General features: G+C 40.5%; 1 protein-coding gene across 2 annotated transcripts in view; it reads left to right on the top strand.

Annotated features, from left to right (window-relative positions):
* Window positions 1-26063, top strand: part of LAMA3 (laminin subunit alpha 3) — a 245708-nt gene that overhangs the window by 200918 nt on the left and 18727 nt on the right. For both annotated transcript variants that reach the window (XM_055324044.1, XM_055324045.1), the window contains 15 exons: window positions 2111-2227; window positions 2312-2491; window positions 3266-3408; window positions 6376-6546; window positions 8688-8839; window positions 8994-9156; window positions 9593-9726; window positions 10541-10685; window positions 13384-13503; window positions 14110-14243; window positions 19933-20050; window positions 20435-20575; window positions 22813-22949; window positions 23715-23846; window positions 24918-25071. In XM_055324044.1, coding sequence (XP_055180019.1) covers window positions 2111-2227; window positions 2312-2491; window positions 3266-3408; window positions 6376-6546; window positions 8688-8839; window positions 8994-9156; window positions 9593-9726; window positions 10541-10685; window positions 13384-13503; window positions 14110-14243; window positions 19933-20050; window positions 20435-20575; window positions 22813-22949; window positions 23715-23846; window positions 24918-25071 — 2141 coding nt within the window. The remainder of the gene's footprint in view (window positions 1-2110; window positions 2228-2311; window positions 2492-3265; window positions 3409-6375; window positions 6547-8687; window positions 8840-8993; window positions 9157-9592; window positions 9727-10540; window positions 10686-13383; window positions 13504-14109; window positions 14244-19932; window positions 20051-20434; window positions 20576-22812; window positions 22950-23714; window positions 23847-24917; window positions 25072-26063) is intronic.

Here is a 26063-nt window from a genome sequence, read left to right as displayed (position 1 = left end):
AGGTTGGTGGCTGGGAGAGACAAGGGCTTGAAAATGACCTATAAGATCAGGAGAAGCAGCAAATTCTAGAAACAAATGTTTTTTGTGAATCTCAGTATCATTGCAGACAATACTTTGTAAATCCTTGGTCTATTTTACAGATTTGATGTTTCCACCTAGCATTCTCACATGTACTAAATTAACTAGAATCTCATGAGTAGAACATAGATCTTGAAGGTGATAGGCTTGTTTTGGCTTGGATTTAAGGCCTATTTAATTTGATCCACAAGTGAGTGTGGAATTGGCGACCTGCACGGTGTAGAGGTATGTGCAGGGCTGATTTCTCATTGAAGACCCAGACATAGTTCCAGGTCACTGGAGTTTGAAAATTCCTTAAGTCTTAGAATCTTAGCAAGTAAAAGTAGCAAAATCACTACCCTTGTGAACCATGAGAATTTTTGAATGATAAATTTTATCTTTGAAATGTTCCCATTTATTTAATTTTTTACAAAACAATGAAGCCATTTTAATCTCACCAAATTCCAGTGTTCTGAAAATTCCATATCTTATTTTTCTCTGGTCTTTCATGTTCCTTCATGGCCAATAAGTTTTTTTTTTAATAAATTAATTTTTATTGGTGTTCAATTTACCAACATACAGAATAACACCCAGTGCTCATCCCGTCAAGTGTCCCCCTCCGTGCCCGTCACCCATTCACCCCCACCCCCCGCCCTCCTCCCCTTCCACCACCCCTAGTTCATTTCCCAGAGTTAGAAGTCTCTATGTTCTGTCTCCCTTTCTGACATCTCCCACACATTTCTTCTCCCTTCCCTTATATTCCCCTTCACTATTATTCATATTCCCCAAATGAATGAGAACATACACTGTTTGTCCTTCTCCAATTGACTTACTTCACTCAGCATAATACCCTCCAGTTCCATCCACGTTGAAGCAAATGGTGGGTATTTGTCGTTTCTAATGGCTGAGTAATATTCCATTGTATACATAAACCACATCTTCTTTATCCATTCATCTTTCGATGGGCACCGAGGCTATGGCCAATAAGTTATCTTAGCGTCTTTAGTGATTAGATGCCTTCTGACAGTAAATAAATGTATTTATCTTTTTTCATTTTAAAAAATTAAATACATGAAAAATCACACACACAAAAATGTAGTAACATAGAAGGATTTGCTTAGCAAATTGCAAGAGTTTCCTGGTATGACATCTGCTCCCTTCATAAAATCTGAGCTAAGAGGAAAGGATTGGTGTTTTACATAGGGTTAGGATGCTAACTACATTGGTATTTTTTTCTTTTGTTTTCTACCATCTTGCTTGCTTGCTTCTCTTTATCTTTTGATCCCCTTCACCCATTTTTCCCATTCCCATCCCTGGGTTAGGGCAACCACTAATATGTTCCCCATATTTATAAGCTTATTGTTTTCATTTTGGATGTGTTTTTAGATTCCACATATAAGAGAGATCCTAAGGCATTTGTCCACATTGCTATTTAAATCAGTCCTGGAATTATAATTTAGACCATTTATCATCATTTGGATCTTAAAGCATTCACTGGTCATTTTCCATGGCAATATTATCAGCTAGGAATGTCTGTGAACTCCCTCCCTTTCAATGAATCACCTTAAATGTATCAGTCTGGAAATGAACAGAAACAATGCCTACTTTGTGTGTCTATTTGCTTAGATAAGGTTCTCTCAAGGGCACTTCTTTATCATCTTCTTTATATTCTGACTAAAGAAGCATCCTTTCTACATTATTCACTCACTCATTCATTCATTTATTCATTCATTCAATAGGTATGTACTAATATTAAGGCCAGATTTAATATTAGTATTAATTAATTAATTAATTAATATTGCCAGACAATGCACTGTGACATAGCAGTGAATAAGACAGTCACATCCCTTTCCCTCACTAAGTGGAGACATTTGCCCTGAGCAGAGTAGAAGTTAACCCTCCCCTAGATGATTAAGCATCTCTCTTTCTTCATGGGCATTTTTCAGGAGCCTGGTACCCAGGCATGGATATGCTCCTGGCCTCTGTAACCAGAATCCCCTGAAGCTATGCATCTAGGCACATTCATGCCTCCTGATGCTTTATTTTATTGTAGAAATCAGTCCGGCTCTCAACAACCTACAGCAAACTCTGAAAGTTATGACAGTTCGGAAAGGGTTGATCGACACCAATATCACTGTCATCCGGGATGACCTTCGTGGGATACAGAGAGGTCAGCATCTCCCCACCTACTGTACTTGGCTTCTTTTGTAGAGCATTTCAGATACTTACACCTCTCTCTTTGTGTGTGCATTAGATGACATCAGTGGCATGATCAGTAGTGCAAAGAGCATGGTCAGAAATGCCAACGACATCACAGATGAGGTTCTAGATGGGCTCAGCCCCATTCAGACAGATGTGGCAAGAATTAAGGATACCTATGGGAGCAAACAGAGCGAAGACTTCAACAAGGCTCTCGCTGACGCAGATAACTCAGGTACCAGGCATCCTTCAGCCAGGACCTATGATCCATTTTCTCCACTGTTATGTGCTCTGGTCAATTGATTTAAATTCTTCCCTGGTAAAGCCTCTGGTCAATTGATTTAAATTCTTCCCTGCTAAAGCCTCTGGTCAATTGATTTAAATTATTCCCTGGTAAAGCCTGAAATTAGAAATCAAAATATTAGAAAGTAACTTCACATAATACATTCAAAGAATATGAGTACTCTATTAGTTAGAAAGACTAGGTAGAATTTTTTTAAAGATTTTATTTATTTATCCATGAGAGACAGAGAGAGAGAGGCAGAGACATAGACAGAGGGAGAAGCAGGCTCCCTGCAGGGAGCCCAATGTGGGACTCCATCCAGGCATTCCGGAATCATGTCCTGAGCTGAAGGCAGATGCTCAACCACTGAGCCACCCAGGCTTTCCTAGCTAGGATTTTTTTTTAATCCATTAACATTGCTATTGATTTTTCCTTTTATAGAGATACAGATCCCTTAATTATGAGGTGTTAAATTATAATTGATATTAAGGATCAAAAACCAAAGATTTCTTTTCTTCTATAGTGGTCAAGAAAGATAACTTGATATCTAGATTATAGGATAAAGGCATGATGTATTTAGGAAAGGTATTTGCCCAACTCTGAGTCATCCTATCCAATATTTGGGAACCATACATAACACTTGACATATTGTCAATGAGAAAAATCTACATTTAACCTTTTCCTAACTCATAACTATAAATTTCTGTTTTATAATCTCACCAACAGTAAAGAAATTAACCAACAAACTGCCTGATCTTCTGAGCAAGATTGAAAGTATCAACCAACAGCTGTTGCCACTGGGCAACATTTCTGATAATGTGGACCGTATCAGGGAGTTAATTCAGCAGGCCAGAGATGCTGCAAATAAGGTAGGTGTGTCCCCACATTGCCAGGCACTAAGCCTCCTTCTTTGAAAAGTTACCACATTCATCAAGACAGAAGGCACTTGTTTACACATGAACTGGTTGTCTTTCTTGTTCTAACTCTTTGGTTATTTGGGATGTGAATGTTGACTTCCTCCTGCCAGCCTTCAGAAGTGTGCATTATTTTCATGCCTAAATGATCTGGAATGTCAGAGACCTGGAGTAGTTTCCTCTCCACTGAGTTTATGCAGGCAGGCGGAAGGGTTCTCCTTCAGACAGTTGGTGAAGTATTACTGCAAGTTCAAGTGGGGGTTCTATGATCAGAATGTGCTGGGGTGATACTGCACAGGTCCTGCTTTCTTATTATAACTTGAAAGTTGTAGAATTCACTTTTATTGAAGACAGAGGATTCTAGCAGATATCCTTCTTTGGAATACAAATTCATCAGCCTTTCTCACTTTAACCTGACAGTATCCACTTGAATTCCTGACACTTCTCACAATTTGTTTTGTCCTAAAATAATATTAATGAAACATCTTGCGTTTTTCATCTACCCCCTCCCCCTGTGAGATACTTGGAGAGAGAGGGTTGGGAAACCAAGTCAGAGTATCACTGCCCTAATGGTTGATTCCTATTACTTCTGCCCTTAGATCTGGGAAAAAGAAGTACTCCCAACGTAAAACCTTTAGCAGGGGGAAAAAAAATCTGTGGCATGAAATCATAAAGTACGAGGCACAGTTTGGAAGACACACCTTTTCACACCCGATTGTGCTTTATAACACCAAATGAAAAATATTATTTCTAGCTTTTGTCCTTCTGTGTTCATTCACTAATTTATCCAACAAAATTTGAAGTGTATAATAACACAGTGGTTAAGAGCTTGTTTTGGTTTTTTTTTTTTTTTTTTTTTTTTTTTTGGTTAAGAGCTTGTTGACCAAACTAGACTGCGTTGGTTTAGATCCTAGTTCTGTCAGTTATGAGGTGGGAGACCTTGAGCCAGCCACTTCATCACTCTGTGCCTTACTTTGTTCATTTGGAGAGCAGGGTACATAATAAAGACAGACCCCATGAGATTTTTAGGATTAAAGTAGGTAATGTAAAATAGTTCCTGGATAATAGTACCGTGTAAGTGGAAAATTATAAAATACAACTCAAAAAATAAGCCAGCACTTTTGAGCTGTTGTGTGGCACTCCCAGGATACAGGGGTTAGTAAACCAAAGTCCTGGACTCGGGTTGCTCACCAGCTGCTGCATGAGGCAGCTGGTAAGCAGACTTCATTAAGAAACTAGATAAAGCTGTGTTATGCAGATCTTGATACTCCTTTCTACCTGGAGAGGCTCAGAATGGTACTAAAGGACATGCATAAGAATGTTCAGTGTGACACAGCTTGTCACCACAAAAAATAATTGCAAAAAAGTCAAATGTCTGTCAATAGGAGATGGATAAAATTGTGATAAAATTATACAAAGACCATACCACAATAAATGTGAATGAGCTGGAGCCACCAGGTGTGTCGACACAGATAAACCTAAAAACAGAGTAAGGCTAAGAAAGTACATTGTAGATGGATGTGTAAAGATAACATTTCTATTAAAATATTTAAAACATGAGAAATCAGATTAATTATAGTCTATAGATAGATGCATTTTAATAAAAATAATACAACATGCATGGACTCTGCATGGGAGTCTAAATCCAGGGTAGTGTGGCCTCTGAGAGAGGAACACGGACAAGGTGAGACATGCAAGGAGCTGCAATGGTACCACTAATGTTTAATTTCTTAAGAATGTAATGAATATGCAGGTATATTCTCCATTTTTTATGTATACATGAAATGATTTCTTAATTAAAAAAATTAAAAAGATAGAGTTTTCCAGGTGACAAAGGGCATGCCATGAAAGACTCAGGATGTGGTTAGATAGACTGGAGAGCAGAGGGGAGTGAGAAAGAGGCGTGAAATGAGCCTGTAAAATGGGTGAGGGGTGCTCAGTCACAGGCACGTTGGAGAAATGACAGCCCACACCACCACCAAGTACTCTATTCCAACATAAGGCCTTGTATATACAAGGTTTCCCATAAATATTTCAATGCTTGATAGATAAAATATAGTTGATGTGTCATTCTAGGCTGTTCTTTAGATCATTAAGGAATATTTATTTTCTGTGTTTGAGTGCCATCTACCCAAGCTGGTCAACAGGCCAATACTAGTCAGAGAAATTATGTTACAGGCCTATTATATATAAATATAAAGTTGAAAGTATAGGTCTAAAAACTTTTAATAATTTGAATTGCCTCAAAATTCAAGCATGGGATAGTAGGTGTGTACTCTGCATACCTTCTTTATTTCATTTTTCTAGTAATTTAATTTTTAATATATTTACAAAAGTACTGGTCTGGGGCAGATTAGAGAGGGGAAAAAATGGCTTCTTAAACTTGTCCACTGAGTTTAAGAAGCACTGTTCTAGAGAGCCCTGATGCATTCATTTTTAAGGACTGAATGCCTGTAATAAATGCAACCATAACATGTAATATATTAATGAGGAATGATTCCTTAAAGAATTTATTTCAAAAATAATAGTATTTGATGAATTATAATCTACAACATGCCAGGCACCATTTTAAGTGCTTCCATACATGTTAGGTCATTCTATACAAAAACTTCCTAGGGTTGCAACTATGATTATAATAATGATTATCGTTTCTGGCACAGAGAATTAGATACACTTCTCAAAGACCTTTGGCTGGTAAACAGGAAGAACATGAATGCTTTATTACCCAGCTCCTGAAGCAGCTTCATGAGTTTATAACCCAGATCTAGGAGACATGCACATTCCTTTGCTCTTTATTGTAACAACTGGGAAATGCTGATACAGAGCTGAAAGGAGTTGTGGCACAGTCCCAGGCTGCCCTTCCGAGCACACCCCCTTTCCTCACAGAAGAATATTTAATGACCTAGATCTTTTCCCTCACAGGTTGCTGTCCCAATGAGATTCAATGGTAAATCTGGAGTTGAAGTTCGGCTGCCGAATGACCTGGAAGATTTGAAAGGATACACATCTCTTTCTTTCTTTCTCCAAAGACCTGAATCAAGAGAAAGTGGGAGGACTGAGAATATGTTTGTGATGTACCTTGGAAATAAAGATGTAGGTATTGCTTCAACATTTCTCTTGTTTTTGAAACAATATGGTTTAGCGGATTTGGGGGGGGGGAATATTGGTTATATATTTGCTGCATGACCACCAAACTTAGTGGTCCCAAGAAACTGTAAACATTTATTATTTCACACTGTTTCTATGGTGCAATGTTCAAGAGTGACTTAGTCAGATGATTCTGACTCAGGGTCTCTCCTGAGGTGTCTGTCAAGATGTTGGCTGGGGCTGTAGTCATCTGAAGCCTCGACTGGGGCTGGAGACTTGCTTTCAGTTTGGCTTACTCACACGCCTTATAAATTAGTGCTGGTTGTTGGTAGGAGGCATTTTTCATGCCATTCAATCCCCTCCATAGAACTGTTAAGTGTCCTCCTGGAATGCTGTTGGATCAAAACAGTATGGTTTTTGAGTCACATGTCAGGAGAGTGTCACTGCCATTGGCACAGCAGGAAGAAATCCCACCAATATGTCAGCAGACTCTACCACCTCTGATGGCACAAGGGGCCACCCATCAATTGCAGATTATTATCTGTTAATCTAATCTGTTGGAGAGGCCTTGCCCAGTGGGCTCAGTAAATGACACTTGTATGTACACATGAGCACATAAATACTAGGGGTTAAAGATTGGCATCTGTCCCTGCACAACGAGGACAACAATACAAGGCTTCATGGAAATCAGCTGTGATTCTTCATCACAAAATCATGACTCTGTCCTCCTCCTCAGAATGCCCAGCTGCGGACCTTTCCTCAAGTCTGCAGGGGGGCACCATCTGTGGATAAGGACTGGAGTGAAATGAAACCTCTCCTGACTATTTAATAAGATATGCAGTTGCCCCATCTCTTTCTAGTTCTAAAATCTTTAAACCACTATGTTACAGGAATTCTGAGCAGTTCCTTTCCTTTCCTTTCCTTTCCTTTCCTTTCCTTTCCTTTCCTTTCCTTTCCTTTCCTTTCCTTTCCTTTCCTTTCCTTTCTTTCCCTTTCCTTTCCTTTCCTTTCTTTCCCTTCCCTTTTCTTTTTTTCTTTCTTTCTTTCTTTCTTTCTTTCTTTCTTTCTTTCTTTCTTTCTTTTTCTTTTTCTTCTGAGAGAGCAAGTGAGCAGGGGCTGGGGCACAGGGAGAGGAAGAGGGAATCTAAAGCAGACTCCATTCAGAACTTGATCTCACAACCCTGAGATCATGACCTGAGCTAAAACCAAAAGTCAGACACTCCATCTGAGCTACACAGGCACCTCTTGAACAGTTCATTTTAGCTTTTAGTCCCTCCTCTTAAAGTATATTTCTTCAACTTAAGTGTCAGAGGATATGGTAATCACTGGCTGGGTTAGGATACAGTGGCTGGAAAAAAAAGTCTGAAACCTGGTTCTAGAAAATTCTAGCCAATTAGGAAGTTGTTGGTTGTCATTAGTAAATGTGGTGTTTAGAGATTCCTAAAATTGACTCTATTATTAATAACTCTCTAATGCTTTAAAATATTGGTACTTTGTAGCTTTCTTGTGGCTTAACTTTTCTACTTTGTATTGTGACAAAATGCACATTACTTTATTCCTTCAACAAAATTATACCATCTACCTGTAAGGCACAACACTGTATTTATGATAAACAAAAATTTGTTTCTTGAATGTAAATTGCATCTCATGTATATTTTACCACAATTGTAAAATTTCCTATGTACCTCCAGGTGCTCATATTCTAACAGAGAAGGATACATACATAGCTGACCATGATAACAGAGGGTTCTAGGTATTATAACAGAGGCATGCACAAAGTCGTAATCATTGTATGGTGCAGGGCCATCATTGCATGGCTTATTTCCCTTATAGGACTAAAATCTAATGGAGACCTAAGTCTATATCTGGTTCACCTTTATGGCAAGTGCTTGGCAAATATTTGCAGGTTGAGTGAATGGGGGAGTGCATACATGAGTGCAGTGATCTAGGAGCAAAGACAGTTCAGACATTATTAATTAAGTGTTCTGTCTGTATTATTCTGTACAAGGAGTTACCTCATTTATTCTGTCTGCCCAAGGCATATTGCGTAAAACCTGTTAGTTACTTGAAATAGACTCTTTTGGGATGGGAAGTTGAGAGGAACAGTGTGCATGGGAAGTATTCTGAGGTGGCCTTTATGTATCCAGACCTCCAGGGATTACATTGGCATGGCAGTTGTAGATGGCAGGCTCACATGTGTCTACAACCTGGGAGAACAGGAGTCTGAACTCCAAGTAGACCAGAGCGTGATCAAGAGCGAAACTCAGGAGGCGATTATGGACCGGGTGAAATTTCAGAGGTACAAGTCCCATTGACCGCTGCTGTTTATTAATCTGACCCACAGTCACCAAACTCCCATTGTATGTACTGCTAACCCATTTTTAGTACCTTGGCTTTGACTTCTTCCATTTTTATATAATTTTTAAAAATAACCTTAATTTATTTTTAAACAGAATTTATCAGTTTGCAACTCTAAATTACACCAAAAAAGCCACATCCAGTAAACCTGGATCATCCCAATTCCATGAAATGGATAGTGGAAACAGCCACACACTCCTCGATCTGGATCCTGAAAATACTGTATTTTATGTTGGAGGTTACCCATCTGACTTTACAGTAAGTGTAAATGTTTTTTCACCGAGTGAATATATTTACCTTTTAATTTGGCGTAATGACCTCAGGTCTCTATTTCAATTATACACTATATATAAAATAGGTTGAACTATATATTCTTAAAGGATATCCAGTGATAAAAGTTAACAATTATTGAGTACTTCCTGTGCACGGTGATCTAGACTTAAGCATATAAATTTAAATAGTTTAAATCAGTACCATTCCCTTTTTATGAATGAAGAAACTGAGATAGAGCAGTTTGATAACTTGTCCAAAGTCAGACAGCTGGTCAATATCAAAGCCAGGGCCTCCCGCTCCAGGGTCCACATTCTTAACCCCTATGCTATCATGACAGTTACAAGTGATGGATTCATACTATTTCTTGCCTGACCTGATCATTGTCCTTTGTTGAATTAGATTTTTTGTTTGATTCTTTCAGCTTCCTGCTAGACTGAGTTTCCCTCCGTACAAAGGTTGTATTGAATTAGATGACCTCAATGAAAATGTTCTGAGCTTGTACAACTTCAAAAAAACTTTCAATCTCAACACAACTGAAGTAGAGCCTTGTAGAAGGTAAAAACAAAAATGAACAACAACAACCAGGAACGAATGTCTCTGTAACTGTGATTTTTAGTAACTTGCAGTTATATTACATATAATAAATAAAGGTATGAGCCGATGAGATGCTTTTGGTGTCACTGATAGCTTTGGGCCAGTAGATCTTAAATTATGACTGCATGCAATACTGCTAGTCCACACCTATGATATCCTCATTTGTATAAAATATTAGATTGATAATTTCTCAATTTTGAAAAAAAAAGCCTTTTAAAATTTTTGGTGCCTCCTATCACAAAATATTCAGTATTAGATGATCTCTGATTCAGGCACAAAATTACATATTTACTGTAAGTTTCAAAAAAACATATTAGTCCACGAAGTGCACCATGACTTTCTAGGTACTTTGGCACCTGGACCTATTTGAAAATTGCTCTCTTAAGCTCCTGACCTTCCCTATAGTTAAAAGGATTTGGACAGACTATTTATTACTCAAAAGAAAATTATATTTCAAGTTAATAATTTTTTACATTTCAAGGTCTTCAGCTCCTAGGCTACATCTTCCTAAGTAGATCTTTCCAAAGGAAAGGCTTAACTATTATCTTTTTTTGAGCTACAGTTTGATTATCATGGAGCATAAGAACACATCCAAGAGAAATAGCTGGCTATGTTAATGTTCTAAAGACATTTCCTCTTCTTGAACAAAATCATGACAGTTACATTGCATGGGTTTTGCTCTATTTTTCAGAGAGCAGGATCTCTTATTAATAAGCACACTTGAGTGGTGGTCTTTTACTGCTGTGTTCTAACGTATGATCATTGATGTTGACAGGAGAAAGGAAGAGTCAGACAGAAATTATTTTGAAGGTACAGGCTACGCTCGAGTTCCGACCCCACTAAATGCTCCCAACCCAAACTTTGGACTGACGATTCAGACCACTGTGGATAGAGGACTGCTGTTCTTTGCAGAAAACCAGGTATTCTATAACAAACATCCAAATATACCAAATCTGTCCATTCAATTCAGCAACTTTGGGGTAACTGGGTTATTATAAACAACTAACTAGATCTGAAAAAGTGTGCCAGTGTTACCTGTATCTTTTCTCTTGGCCCAATTCTGCTTTCTTTGGCTATGGGAGTGTGTGTGTTTTAACAGGGCAAAGTAATTGGGAATTTGAGAACATGCCACCAAAACATGCCATCGTCGGTCTTATTTGAAAACTAGTGTTTGTCTCATAATCTACTTATTCTGCCTGACGTCACATGACGACTTCCTAGGGATCTCTGAGAGTCAGACTGTTTGATCTCCTGCTATTTGCATCTTGGACCGACTCTTGCCAGGCTGTGTGGAATTATGTCTTTATCAACCTGATCCTTGGCTTTTCAAGACACGGAAGCCTCTCTTTTCAAGCAGCTGAGATTTCCAGAGGCCATTCTTAAGTCTAGTTTGGAAAAATTCAAAGTGACTCTACAAGTGATGGTCAGCGCCATCTGCTGAGAGATGGGCCTGGCGTTGACTACTCTTAAGAATGGGGTCTTGCAGTCGCTCCACAGGTAGCATTTCTAGAGAAATGTGGATCAGCCCATGAGATCTCTGTCTGAGAGGGAGGGATTGATATGGGACTTGGGATTTGACCAACCCCTTCTACCTGTAGGGTGGGGACATGGACCTGATCAGCTCTCCTCTCTGGGGCTGGTCTTGACCCTCCAGGAGATTCCAAGACTGAGCCAGTTCTGAGAGTTTTGGAAGGTCTTGACCTGCCTATAGAGTCCAGGGAGCTGAGAAGTCACCACAGCATCTTCAGGGCAAGGTGGCCATTTTCCAAAGTGATGGCTTCTTTGTACTACATTTTGAGTTCTTGGAGACTAAGAGCCAGAAATACTACTCATGTTAGAAAAAAATACATGGAACACCATTAATAACCAGATAAAATGATTTTGAGCACTGCCATTAAGGAGTGGCTCATGACTCAGTGAGCCAATGTGACTGTTGTTTCTAAGTGTGATGAACCCCAACTAGCTCCCAAGGATAAGATTTAGGATCCAGACAAGGACTGATGTTACTTTTAAGTAAGGACTCTGTCAGCAGATGTCGAAGAAAGGCCTTCTTGTCATCAGGGAACCATGGAAGAATAACCCTTTAAGCCTTACATTGGAAATTCCTCAGTGTATCTTTCTACTAAGGAAAGGGCTGGTTCAGGTCTGTGCCTTGCCCAGGGATAGGGAGGCAGTTACAATCAAGATTGACACAGTTGCTATCCTCAAGAACCTTATATTCTAGAGAGGAAGACAAATATTTAACAAAGCTATACTCATTGATTGGTTAATTGATTCATCACAATTGTCATAAGTGGTATAGAGGAAAACACTGGGGTGAATGAAGATGTATAAAAGACTTTATCAAGGTTGGGTAATCTGAGACCCTGAGGAAAAGTAGAAGATAGGGCCCTGCAGAGAGAGGGACATGAAGAGGGCCCAGAGTTGGGAAGGACAGGGACAGAATGGTGGCCTGTGTGTCTGGAGCACGGAGAGGCAGAGGGAGCATAGAGAAACCATAGAAACCAAGCGGAAGGGGTGGTCAGAGCCTCACAATATGTGCTGCACCGTCCCCCTCCTCCCATGACAGCAAAGGAGGGTAATGTCATGTGCTTGCATTTTCCATGGAGCGCTGTGGTTGCAGAGTGGCAAATAGGTTCAGGAAGGGACAGAGGGGACATGGGGAGGATGGGACACTATTGCTGTGCAGTCTGACCAAAGAAGTGTGGCTGACACTAGGTGGCATGCAATGGGCAGAGAGTTGAGACATGGTGGAACTGACAAGTTTTGATTGGAAATGGGGGAGGAGGATTAAGAGTGACTCCTATTAGGTTTCTGGCTGGCTTGCAAGGTGATTGATTAGTGGTGAGAGAGAGAAAGGAGGAGAGCGAGCAGTTGGAAAGGGCAGAGAGACAAGCTTGGCAGCTGGGAGGCATGTAGATTTCAACTCCTGCTTGAGATATTCAAATCTGAGGTATCCATGAGTCACATGTGCAGTAACAGTCAGGTAATCAGATGTCAGATCTGACCCAGAGAAGACAAGCCTAGGCTGGAGAGAATCATCTGGGCTTCATGGGCACACACCTACATTGGGGCTGCAGAAGTAACTGTGACTTAGAGGCAAAGAGAAGGTGGAAGAGAAGAAGAGGTCCTCTGCGGGCCTTGGAGGAACCCTCCACGTTCAGATGGAAGGAGGGGGGCTACACAGGGATGAGTCAGCAAATGAAACTGAGACAAGAAGTCTGTGAGCAGATGGTGGCAAATGTCAGGGGTTTCACTGAGACCATACCTCTTTCTGAAAGGTAGCAATCATCTTTTCAAATGGTATTATTGACCTGTATCTTTTCCCTTTCCATTGTGCATGCTGGTTATGGATATCATGAAACAAAATCATGATAACAGCTGCATTTATTGCATCTTTCCTGTGTGCCAGCCACTGTGCACAATGTTGAACACAGTTTATGACATTTACCCATCATATCCATCCTGGCGTTGGATATTTCAGCACCGTTGTCCCTATTAACCGAGGAAGTAGCTACAGCTGAGAGCAGTTTGTAACTTGAGAGTAACTTGAGTTCCAGCACTCTGGGTCTTCTTCAGTGGAATCTTCTGGTAATCTACATTTTTTCCATGCTCTAGGATCACTTCATATCTCTAAATATAGAAGATGGCAAGCTCCTGGTGCAATACAAACTGAATTCAGAGCCACCAAAAGAAAGAGAAATTGGACACACTGTCAATGATGGAAAAGACCACCGGGTACATCCTTTGAGTCTATTCACATGAATTGTTAAATGTCCTTTAAAATTAAGTCAATGCCCAGAACATTTTTCTATTACCAGACTAAGTTACAGTAATTAAAGGAGGAGGGAGGGATCCCTGGGTGGCGCAGCGGTTTGGCGCCTGCCTTTGGCCCAGGGCGCGATCCTGGAGACCCGGGATCGAATCCCACGTCGGGCTCCCGGTGCATGGGGCCTGCTTCTCCCTCTGCCTGTGTCTCTGCCCCTCTCTCTCTCTCTCTGTGACTATCATAAATAAAGTTAAAAAAATAATTTAAAAAAAAATAAAATAAAATAAAAAAAATAAAAAAAAAAATAAAGGAGGAGGGACATATCCTTTCAAAATCTGAGTACCTGGGCATGAAATATGTATATGGCATATATAAAACATGATTAATTTCAAATGTGAGCATTTCTATTAAAATGTTTTAATATTATATTTTTATCCAAAAGCACCACTGCTCATAGTCTTCCTACCATGTATATCATCAATCTGAAGGAAATAAAACTATAATAGCCCTGACTCATGCTGAATAGGATTCTTTAATTTTGCATTGCTTACTGATTTATCTTTCATTTATTTTAGATACTGATCATAATTGGAAAATTCCAAAACCGTATATCAATAGCTGTGAATTCCCAAAAAAACCAAATTGATGGTGACATATTTGATTTCAGCACATATTATCTGGGAGGAATTCCGATCTCAATCAGGGAAAGGTAAGATGATCTAAAAAAACCAAAAATACAAAAAAAAAAAAAAAGAGCAGATTATGGTTGAGTGGTTTTGTTTGTGATTGCTATTGATTAGTCTACCTTTTTAAAATGCAACAACAAAAACAACAAGTTTAACTTTTCAGTATTAATGTGTTAGCCTACAGAGTCAAAGAGTTTGTAAACACTGGATTATAGGACTGGCCACTGAAAGGAGAGTGAGGAAACTGTGGGTCACCCCGGAGAAACCATAAGAATATGATTTGTGTTGACTATGCTGCTGATAAAAATGGAGGCTGTGGCCCTGGAGTCCTTAACAATAGCATTGGAGAGTCCAGACAGTTCCATGGCCTGACAAGCAGCACTGGGCACTGAAAGTTGGGGTTGCTGCCTTCAGGAAGTATCTCTAGAATGTAAGGCATGTCTGTGTCACCTGCCCCTGATGTGTTATCAATTATGGAACGGGTGCATAACTGCTTCTTGGATAATGAATACATCGATGACTTAAGTTATTTTGAAAGGAAGTGAAGCCTAATCTGAATGAGAAAAAAACCCCACCACTTTGAGAATGCACTTAAAAATAACTTTTACAAAACAAAAATATTTTACATTTACATGTGTTTGTATTCTCCAAAAGGCTTTTAAACAGCTGATGATAATGTGTGGCAAGATTTCTTGGAAGGGTTAGTACAGACTCATGACTGAGTTAAGAGCACTCCCACATTGTTTGATTATCATTATTTTTTTATACAAGATCTGAGGCTAGTGAACTCTTTTTCTAATTTATAAATCAGTTGGAAGGAATACTAGATGTGATTTATAAGGTGTTGTGCACAGGTAGTCTGTCTTCAAGAAACCTTATATATTTGGACATCTGTCCATCTATAGTAAAGACGAACAAATATTTGTTTTAAAGTTCTTCTGGTTGCCCTCAAAGACAAAAATGCAGGTAAGAAAGCTCAGCACTTTAATATAGCTTGGGAATGAATGTCTTAGATTCTTTGAACTAGAAAGGACCTTGCATGAGACATAATTTCTGAACTTTATAGATGAAGAAATTGAGAACCAAAGAGGTGATATTCATATTTAGTATCATCCATATCATATCAATTCAACCATGAATTGCTATTACTAATGAGCAATAATCTTGATTTTATTCAATTAAATCTGATAAAATAGATTAACTTAAGGAAGTCAGTACTACTGTGCACATCTGAGGTTCCTGTTTATTTACTCATTACACAAATACTCATTGGGTGTCCAGTGACATCAGGCAGTGTGAGAGGTGTTGGGAACACAACAATGAACATAGCCGAAGGGAGATCACAGAGTGTGGCCCATGGAGGGAATTTAATCCAGTTGGGGCATTGGGAAGGTGGCTTCTAGCTTGGACCTGAAAGACAGCAGCAATCAACATATGTGAAGCACCAAGAGCTGGGGAAAGTGTGACCTTTCAAGGAACTGGAGGACACTGGTGAAGCAGGCCAGGGATGCCATGTGGGACTGGTGTGGGAAGCAGGGGCCTGAACACAGAGGATCTTGAAAGACTCAGTAGGGCATCACTGGAGGGACACTACCAGAGAAAGGACATTATCAGATTTGACTGGTGCAGGGCAGAGGTTGGTGGAGCAGTTGGATGATGACATGATGAGCATGTCCACAGAGGTAAGAGATGAGGGTGGCCTCAGGGGAATGGCAGCGCAGATAAGGCAAAGGGAATGGATTCTCAACATACCTAGGACAGTGAATGAGTAGTACTGAATGATGGCGTGTGTTTGGGGAGGAATGTAGAAAGTGGTCAAGGATGACACTTGGGTTTTGCTCCAGCACTTGGGCATGTGAACAGCACCAGCAGAAGGGCAGGGGGATGGGTTCAGTCTGAGACAGGCTGAGTTCCCAGAGCCTGAGAGATAGCAGGTGGAGATGCTGGAAAGCCGTCGGACAAAAGGCCTGGACTTCTGCAGAGAAGTCTGGGCTAGAGAAAGGGTGAGTGTAGCTCAGGTACAGGGGGAGTGGGCTCACCCAGACCATTGAGGAATTCTCGGAGGCAGCAAGGAAGCCACTGGCCCATGGTTTGCATTTGCATAGTGTGAGCAAAAGACCCCCAGATAGTGATGCAGGTACCAGTCAGTCAGGGTTTACTAGTAAAGGGTAGTGGATGAGAACCAAAAGAAGTCGTTCTAATTTTGGCTTATCCACCAAAGAGCCATGTGATCTTGGGTTAAGTCAGCTCTCAGCCTTTCTTTGCCTCATCATCCCTATCCATTAAAGAAATACATACATGGATCTAGTTATGCATATACAGATAGATGTATAGACAGAATTTTCCTAGTAATCTGTCCTAGAGGCTTTCAAACAAGGGATTATTCCCTTTTATGGGCAAGTTTATACTTTGATTTTTTAAATTAAAATCACAAGAACATGGAAAATATAGGAGATAAAAGACAGTCAAAAGATATCCCTGGCCTTTTACTCCCTTGCAAATAAAATGCCAAGCCGTATTGATGTTTCTGGCCCTGCTTCATCCCTCTGGTGACATCTTTGATGGTCCAGAGAGTTCTAAAACTCCCTCTGATGTGAGTCACTGAAGGGTAGGGGTGGGGTGGGCAGAGAGGAGTCCTACTTATCACTCATGGCCAAGCTCCAAGGGGCAAGCAAGCAGTTTTTCTAAAGGAGGCAGGTGTTTTGACCCCGGCATTAGTAGGAGGTCCTTACAGACAGTAGGACATAAGCCTAGTCTGGAGCAAAGCAAACCAGCATAATCGCTAAACCAGCGCTGACCAAGAGATTTTGCAGATGCCCTGTTTTCTCCTCTTTCACTATAGTGTAACTTTTGGGAATGGAGGCCCACATCTAAGAATGACTTTTTTAGGATTCCAGTCCAATCACAACCTGTTAATCCTATCTGCTTCCTGTGAGAAGAGAAAATCGCCCCTGATTCCTGGCCCTCAAGCCACCAGGAAAAATCTTTACTCAGGACCTACACCATTGTTGACCTACATCAACATTGGACATTACTCAGTTGGACATTTACTCAGTTTAGGACCACATTTGGGTCTTCTGGCTCTGAAATCTGCCTGCCGTGAGCTTGGACTGGTTAGGCCTTTGTGAATGGACCTCTGGTGTGCATACATACCTCAGTGTGCAAACCCATCAATATAGCAGCCTGCACTCCTACACCATCACATTCCTCTAGCAAGTGTGTTCAGTCTTTGTATGCTGGAGCAAATGTGGAAGTCTAGGCCCTCACATGAGCCACAGTAACAAGAACACTGCCAAAGAAGAATGGAAATAAATCTTCTGTCTTAACATCTTTGCTGTAGATAACAGTTCTTCTGTAGGAAAGAGTCCTAATTGTTCCAAGTGCTGTGGGTATACAAACTGTGTAAGTGTAAAGAACAAGGACTTTGAGTCACGCTAGTTTGTGTGACTCAGACTGCTCAGATGCCAGAGCTGCCACTTCCTTGCCACGTGACTTCAGACAAGTTACTTAACCTCCCCACACCTCCCCATGCACATCTGGAACATGGTCAGAGTAGCTACCCATCTCTCAGGGCCATGTGAGGATTCAAAATGAGTAAAGGAGTTAGCACAGCGCCAGGCATGTGGTAAGAGCTCAGTAAATGTTAGAGAGGAAAATACACCCCTCAAAAGGTCATGGTGAGGCTAGAATAACTGTGCCTTACAGAGAATAGTTGCTCCATATCTGCCAGCTGCCTTCCCCCCCCCCCCTTCTGCTTTTCTGCTACCTTCTTCCTTCGACCTGTACTATATGGAAAGGACATCAAGGAATGGTGATGGGTCTGAACCATGTGGAAACCCAAGAGAGAATGGATTTTAAAATAGTGTAAATAGACAAGCTCCAGGAATTAATACAAACTTTCCTTCTTTTCTGAGGCAAAAAGCCACCTTTATAAAATAATTAAGCTCAAGCTGCAATGAGCTTGAGGATCCAGTGAGGATCCATTTCTTCCTTTTCCTTCTAATGAAATTTAATTTTATGTATATTATATGTAGCTCAACTATTTATAATGATTTGAATAAAAATGAATGCAGATACCTTTCCATTTAGAAAGGTGAGCTGCCTTAGGGACTTATAAGGAAATCAGCTTTGTGTTTTTCTTCGCACATCATTTGTTTAAGAAACACAAATATTTGCCTAGACTCCAGCCAGTTCATCTGTGTTAATGTTTTATGTGAAGTCAGCTCCAGACAGATCCAAAAGTTAAATCAAAGCAGAAATGCCAAAAAAAAAAAAAAAAGAAAGAAAGAAAAAGGTGGGAGGCAGAATGCCAAGTTAGCTGCAAAGGCAGAGCTGCTGTAGAAAGAAATTGCTCTCATTATAATGACTACTCATAATGAGAGAGTTACTAACCCCCACCATCTCCCATGAAGTCCTAACTCTGTACCAGGCACCGTTTTGAGTATGTTACACATATTAACTCATTTAAATTCAGGACAACTCTATGAAACAAATTAACACATTCCCATGGTAGAAATGAGGAAACAGTCACAGAATAGTGGAGTCGTCACCAGCTCCAGTAGCAGAGACAGGGCTTGAACCCAGGCAGCCGGGGTGCAGGAGCCCTCAGATCTGGGGCAGCACTGTCTCGTCTCTCAGAAACAACTCCTGAGCATTCACAACTGCAGGCCAGGCACAGTGCCAAGTAATTCCTGTGCATTAACTTGTTTGACCCTCACAATGCTTTCCATCATTCCCGCCTGGCATTGAAAAAATGCCACACCACATTTTTCATCACTGACTAGAACCAAGTTATAACCGTTTGTTTCTACTGAGTTAATAGTAACTAACTTAAAAGTGGACAGGAAAATAAATAGCAAAGAGTTTTCTTTTTTTTTTTTTAGCAAAGAGTTTTCTAGAACATTCTTGAATCTAATAAATTATTTTTTATTAATCAAATATTTATGATATATTAATTTGTTTTTTTAAGAGTTATTTATTTATTTATTTATGATAGACATAGAGAGAGGCAGAGACACAGGAGGAGGGAGAAGCAGGCTCCATGCTGTGAGCCTGACGTGGGACTCGATCCCGGGACTCCAGGATCGCGCCCTGGGCCAAAGGCAGGTGCTAAACCGCTGAGCCACCCAGGGATCCCCGGTATATTAATTTGTTGATAGGCTTCCTATTCACCACATATTATTATGACTCTGGAAGGAGGGTGGGGAGTTATTCAAGATAGCATACATTCTCTATCCCTGAACTTTTTTTTTTTAAGATTTTATTTATTTATTCATGATAGTCACACACACACAGAGAGAGAGAGAGAGAGAGGCAGAGACATAGGCAGAGGCAGAAGCAGGCTCCATGCACCGGGAGCCCGATGTGGGATTCGATCCTGGGTCTCCAGGATCGTGCCCTGGGCCAAAGGCAGGCGCTAAACCGCTGCGCCACCCAGGGATCCCTATCCCTGAACTTTTTGAGGACACTGGCCACTCTTCTGTCAACACTATTATGTTCCCTTTTAAAAGTGAGAATGCTGAATCACAGACAAAGGAAGTCGATTTTCTCAGCTTCACAATATAAGTAGTGCTATAGAAATCCCATGAGAACAGATATTCATAAAATACATACTGGTTTATGGGTGAAAAGTAACAGTGAAGAGAGTTTCAGCTCCAGTTCTTAGCCAAGGCTGGTCTGATTCACCTCTTCCTATTTTGTGCCCCAAATCAGATTTAACATTTCTACACCGGCTTTCCGAGGCTGCATGAAAAATCTGAAGAAAACTACCGGTGTTGTGAGGCTGAATGACACTGTGGGAGTCACAAAAAAATGCTCAGAGGACTGGAAGGTAAGAATTCAAAGCCTTGCAGAGAAGTACGGCTCCTCAACCAACCTGTCTTTGGTACTTTGGTATTCATTTACAAATCAACTTTTGAGTTTTTCTGGTAGCACTTGGTATTAGAGTGAACTGGTTATTTCTACTTCTCACCTTTTTGCAAGACACAGAACCTCTTCAGGTTTGCATATTTGTAGGAAAAAAAGGAATACCAACTCTACATACAAAAACTCAGGTGACTGGTAAATTATCATGCAGAAAAAGCACACTATGCTTCTTCCTGAGCCAATGTAAAACACATTAACCAGCTCAGGTGAAGTGATCCAAGAGAAGATACCGGATTTCAGCCATCAGATGATTTCAATGCCAGTAATTTATTCCTTGTTTGCATTTTAGCTCGTGCGATCTGCCTCATTCTCCAGGGATGGACAGTTGAGGTTCACCGGTTTGGATCTCCCTTTGCCCAGTGAATTCCAGGCGTCCTTTGGGTTTCAGACCTTTCAACCCAGTGGCATATTATTCAATCTCCAGTCCCAGGTATGAAATATTGCAATACTGAACATGACTTAAACCTGATTCAAAGTTTGATGTCAAAAACAATAGAGAGATTTTTGAAGGCAAAGTAGTTGGGCATTTTATCCATCATCACATAGTTGATGATATTGCATGTTTCAGCCATTGAGGTTACTCTTCATCCTGGGGCATGTCCTAAAAGAAATGAGGCTTAGAAAATACCTTATAGTTTACAGAGTTGAATTTGTATGTATTCAGGGACTCATTTTCAGTCTTGGGTTAATTTCATGAGCTAAGGTGAATTATAACTGTTATAAGTGACAATGTAGCCTAAAGTTTTAGATCTAAGAAAAAAAATCCAAAAGTATCCCTACTGTTCCTTTTTGATTCCACAAAAGATAGCTCTTCAGATTCCTTTCTTGCAGCAGCAGCTGGTTGGACAATCTTTACATCTGGGGAATGAGAGAAAATAAGGTTCTTTGTTCATGTACAACAGAGCAACAAGGAGGTACCCTCTATGGCTTCATAGGATTTCACTAGTGTGGTTACATAGGTGTAGAGGTCAACTAATGTTTAGAAATCCCCTTGTGGGGTATCCCTGGGTGGCTCAGCGGTTTAACGCCTGCCTTCGGCCCAGGGTGTGATCCTGGAGTCCTGGGATCGAGTCCCACGTCGGGCTCCCTGCATGGAGCCTGCTTCTCTCTCTGCTCTGTGCCTCTGCCTTTCTCTCTCTCTCTCTCTGTCTCTCATGAATAAGTAAATAAAAATCTTTTTTAAAAATTTTTTAAAAATTAAAAAAAAGAAATCCTCTTGTGGAATGAGGGGGATTTTACAACAGAAGTAGAAGTAGAATGCTGACATTCTTGGATTTGTTTCTTCAGGATTGTCAGCACAACAGACATCTAGTATTTGTTGAAATAAAGAATGGTAGCTGACTCCATGGCTATGTCATATTAGAAGACCTAATCTCTCTTGATAGATATTTGTTCATCAGCCTTTAGAGATTTTTTTTTTAAACTACCCCCTAGAGAAGCTATGTGCCAGCATTTTGATTACCAGAGTGTGCTTTCCATCAAAGTAGGATGTTTTGACCTAGCTCTTTTGACACCCAATGCTTGTTTTCTCTGCCAAGGGTAGGGACACTGAGTACATAATGTGCAAAATGGTCAAAAGCTGGCAGAAGAGTTGACTTAGCAAAAGAGGGGGTCAATCCTAGACACTGGAGGGATCCTAGAAATATCCTAGAAACACCACCCTCAACTTCATAATGGGTTAGCTAAGACATACATATAAATTGACATTCCTTTATTCAATCCGTAATGAATATTGCCAATTGAAAAAAATCAAAATAGGGATCCCTGGGTGGCGCAGTGGTTTGGCGCCTGCCTTTGGCCCAGGGCGCGATCCTGGAGACCCGGGATCGAATCCCATGTCAGGCTCCCGGTGCATGGAGCCTGCTTCTCCCTCTGCCTGTGTCTCTGCCTCTCTCTCTTTCTCTCTGTGTGACTATCATAAATAAATAAAAATTAAAAAAAAAATTAAAAAAAAATCAAAATAAAACTGATAGTGGCCACAACCACACACTGTAAAAATTGTCTTAGACTAAAAGCTCACTGAATGATCACATCTTGTTAAAAACTGCAAAATTTGTACTTGCTAGGAGAAAAAAATCAACAAAATTAAAATGACAGCTGAAGAAACTACACATATTTTTAAATTAAGAATTGACAGAATTGAATCAACCTGCCAAAATTTAGATCTGCAGAGTTTGACATTAGAAAATTGAACTTCCTAGAAATTATGACCAGAAAATAGAAGTCATGACTAAAGAAGATATCATTGTTATAATCATATATGGGGGGGGGAGGGTAAATTAAGACTTCCTCACAAAAATGATTCAAGAGAAGAATTGACCCTGATGAAAATAATTTCAGCAGACTGAAAGTAAAACTAGCAAAATTTAGAAATGGTGTAACTGTTTTCTATAATTGATGGAGAAGTAGGTTTATGGACGTGGGTCTGTAAGATGCTTTTGACAGCTTCATCGGTGTAAATAATCTGCAGAAGGCTTTTATATTCATACACACAGAATCAAATACACAAAAATAATCTTTACATTGAAATAATGAAGTCAAAACATTAGGATCAAAACATCCTGGCTGTCTTAGCCGTAGTGTTGATCATAACTTCAGTACTGATACAGTCATGATCTTTAAGTGGAAATTAATGACACTGATGGGTATATTCTGTGGTGGTTTCAGAAACATAGCCTGCAAGTCACCCTGGAGGATGGTCGTATTGAACTGAACACCAGAGATAACAGCCTAATGATTAGATCTCCACAGACGTACATGGACGGTGAACTGCATTATGTGTCTGTAATAGGTGACAACTCTGGGTGAGTGGAATGGCCCTTTTGCCAGAACTCTAAGACTTTTATTTAGTTTAATGGAATTTTCTAGTATCTTTTTTGTGAAGTATGTGTCCTTGATGCTGACACTATTTTACTAGTAAGTCTTAGCCTTCTTCCTGGTTCTGTATGAATTTATTCATTAAAAAAAAATAAATCAGTCAAAAGGTGGATGGATAAACAGATTGTGGTATATTCACAATGTAGGAATGAAACCAGAGTAATAAGCATAAAAGTTCTACAACTGTAGATCTCCAAGGACAGGGACAAACCTGGCAGTGTACTGCTATGTGACAGGTCGCACATAAAAGAATTCATCTCCTATGATTTAATTTATATAAAATTAAAAACCAGGCAAAATTAATTTCTTTTATCAGAATTCAGGATTTGGGGGTTATACTCTTGAAGGGGAAAAAGGAAGCACAAGGCAGGGTTCCTGGGCACTGGTCAATTCTGCTTCTTTCATCTGGGTGCTGGTGTCGCTGGTGTATTCACATTGCAAAAAATTCACTGAGCTGTACACAGAATATGTACACTTTCTGTATGTATAGAATACTTCAATAAAAACACAATAAAAAATAATAAATGAAGAACAGGAAAAAAATTTTAGTGCCTTTTAAAAATAAATCTAGTTTAACAAGTTACTTGAGGTTAAAGATACTGAGTCTGAATCGAAGACCGTAAGTTAGCCTTGTGGTGAGGAACTTTCCTTCCTGCATTTCTCACTCTTGTTGTGCCTTCCTCCTCTTCCAGACTGCGGCTTCTCATTGATGACCAGACTCTGAAAAGCAACCAAAGGCTACAAGACTTGTCAGGTTCCCAGCATCCCCTGTATCTGGGTGGGAGCCAGTTTGAGGGTTGTATCAGCAACGTTTTCATCCAGAGGTGCGTGCCTTTTTCTGTGTGTGTGGCTGATGAGAGTGGCCTGCCTATAGAGAGGGCATCTCCTTGCTCTAGTAGTGGAGTTGGATTTGTCACCATGTGCTGCATGAGGGTCTCATTCCACCAGCTGTTGAACACCTTCTTAGACAAGATACACACATTAGAAACAAACCACCTCCAACAAACAGCCGCCTGGGCCCAGCTTTGGCACATAACCTTGAGAAAGGTCCAATGAAAGTTAACTTTCAGATTATGGCCCTGAAAGTTTTTCATACTGAAGTTTGACTTCATTTTCATCAAGATCGTGCAGTTTGATTTCATCAGCTCTCCCCTGTTTTCGGGGCTGAGAACTTGCAGGAGCCAACACTGTTGGGAAATCAAATCACCACCGTGTTGAACCTGGCCATGACTTTTCAGAGAGAGGAATCTGGTATTTGCATGCAAATGTTTAGATATTCTTTTCTTTTGATTCAAAATGGTCATTTTTAGATAAAAGGCAAAACCCTCGCCAGGGCAGGAGAAGGGCCCAGGGCTGGTCAGGAAGTTCAAACAACCCGTTGGGAGCTTGGAGGGCTCCTGCTGTCTATCAAGGCTCAGACAACAGTCAAGAGATAAGCAGATTTATCTGTGAGACTCTCCTACTCAAGTGCAGCAAGATCAACCATTCTGCAAACTCACCTCTCAGGTTTCCTGACGTTCACCATCGTTCTAGATCATCGGTGCCCACTTTTCTCCTCTCTGCAGAGTTCATTTTCATATTTCTAGATGACACTTTTTCCAAAGAGAGCACTGTCATTACCCTGGCTTCACCCCAGCCCTAACCATTCAAGTCAGTGAAGTTTCTCAAGGCACAGGGCTGGGCATTTTAGGGAATGCAGAAGTGGGTAACAGCACATCCTCATCCTCTGTGAGCTTGGTGTCTCCTGTAGATATAATGTACCTGTAAGAGATGAAAGTTCACGGAGAAACTATGACAGTAGGAATGTATAGTTTTAAACCAAGCTCTCTCTGCCAGTGTATCTTCCTTGAGATTTCAGAGTTGGACAGTGGTTTTCTTTTCTGCCCTCGTTCCAGGCCATCAAAGAGTCCTGCAGTCCTGGACTTGGCCAGTAAAACTTTCAAGAGAGATGTGTCCCTGGGAGGCTGCAGTTTAAACAAACCACCTTTCCTAATGTTGCTTAGAGGTTCTACAAGGCTTAACAAATCCCACACTTTCAATATCAACCAGGTGAGTATACCCTACACTGGCTTTTGCTTCTCCCCAGGGGATTCTGAGACGCGAATCCTACCTCGTTTGAGATGTTGGGGAGGGGGTGGGAGCAGAAGGAGTGTAGATTGCCTGATCCCTTGGTGGTCAGTGCCTCTAGGATGTGGGATTGATGGGTCAGCAACAGTTGGATTATACCAAAATGTAAACAAGGTTTCCCCTCTCACTTTTCTTTTGTATCTTGGTGAAAATTTGGCAATTTTTACAGACGGAACAAATTGAATCTTAGGTCTCTCAAGTTCTGTAGATGATGCCTTACTCTTTTGGCACTTCTGTTGCATCTCCAACAGATACAATGAGTTTCTCTAGAGTATAGGAGTCATGCCCCTTTCCCCTCCCCACAGACACCTCTCCACCCCGCCTCCTAGGACAGCATGTATACACACACCCAGGCTTTGCCAACATCAGCGTGGTTTGACCTTGGCTGCACATGAGAAACATCTGGGGAGCTTTTAAAATCCTAATGCTCAAGTGCATGCCACCCAATTAGGTCAGATGCTCTTGAGGTGGGTCCAGAGGCAGGAGTTTATAAAGTTTACAGGTGGTTCTAATGTGCAGCACTAAGAGGCTGAAAGGAAGTAAAATGTCTTATTTGGAAGAGCAGAAGCATTGTAATAAATTGGACACAGGATTAGGACTTAATTCCTCGCTGTGCCTGAGGTCAACAGGCTAACCTCCCCATGTCTGGAGGTTACAATTAAAACGATTAATGGATAACACTGAGCACCTCCTATGTGCCAGGCATTACGCTAAGCTCTTGAAGTGGATTTTCTTACTAAATCTGCAAGTAACCTTGTGAGGGAAGTATTATTCTACACTTCTATATCGCCATACTAAAGTAATAGTACCAAGCAGGTATATTACTAGCCACAGGTTACAGAAAAAGATGCTGCACTCTAGAAAGGTAAGTAGTTTTCCCAAGCTCCCACAGACAGAAGGTGGAGTTGGAATTC

Source organism: Nyctereutes procyonoides, unplaced genomic scaffold (genome assembly GCF_905146905.1).
Source record: "Nyctereutes procyonoides isolate TBG_1078 unplaced genomic scaffold, NYPRO_anot_genome, whole genome shotgun sequence".
NCBI lineage: Eukaryota > Metazoa > Chordata > Mammalia > Carnivora > Canidae > Nyctereutes > Nyctereutes procyonoides.
This window is presented reverse-complemented; position numbering and strand designations above follow the sequence as displayed.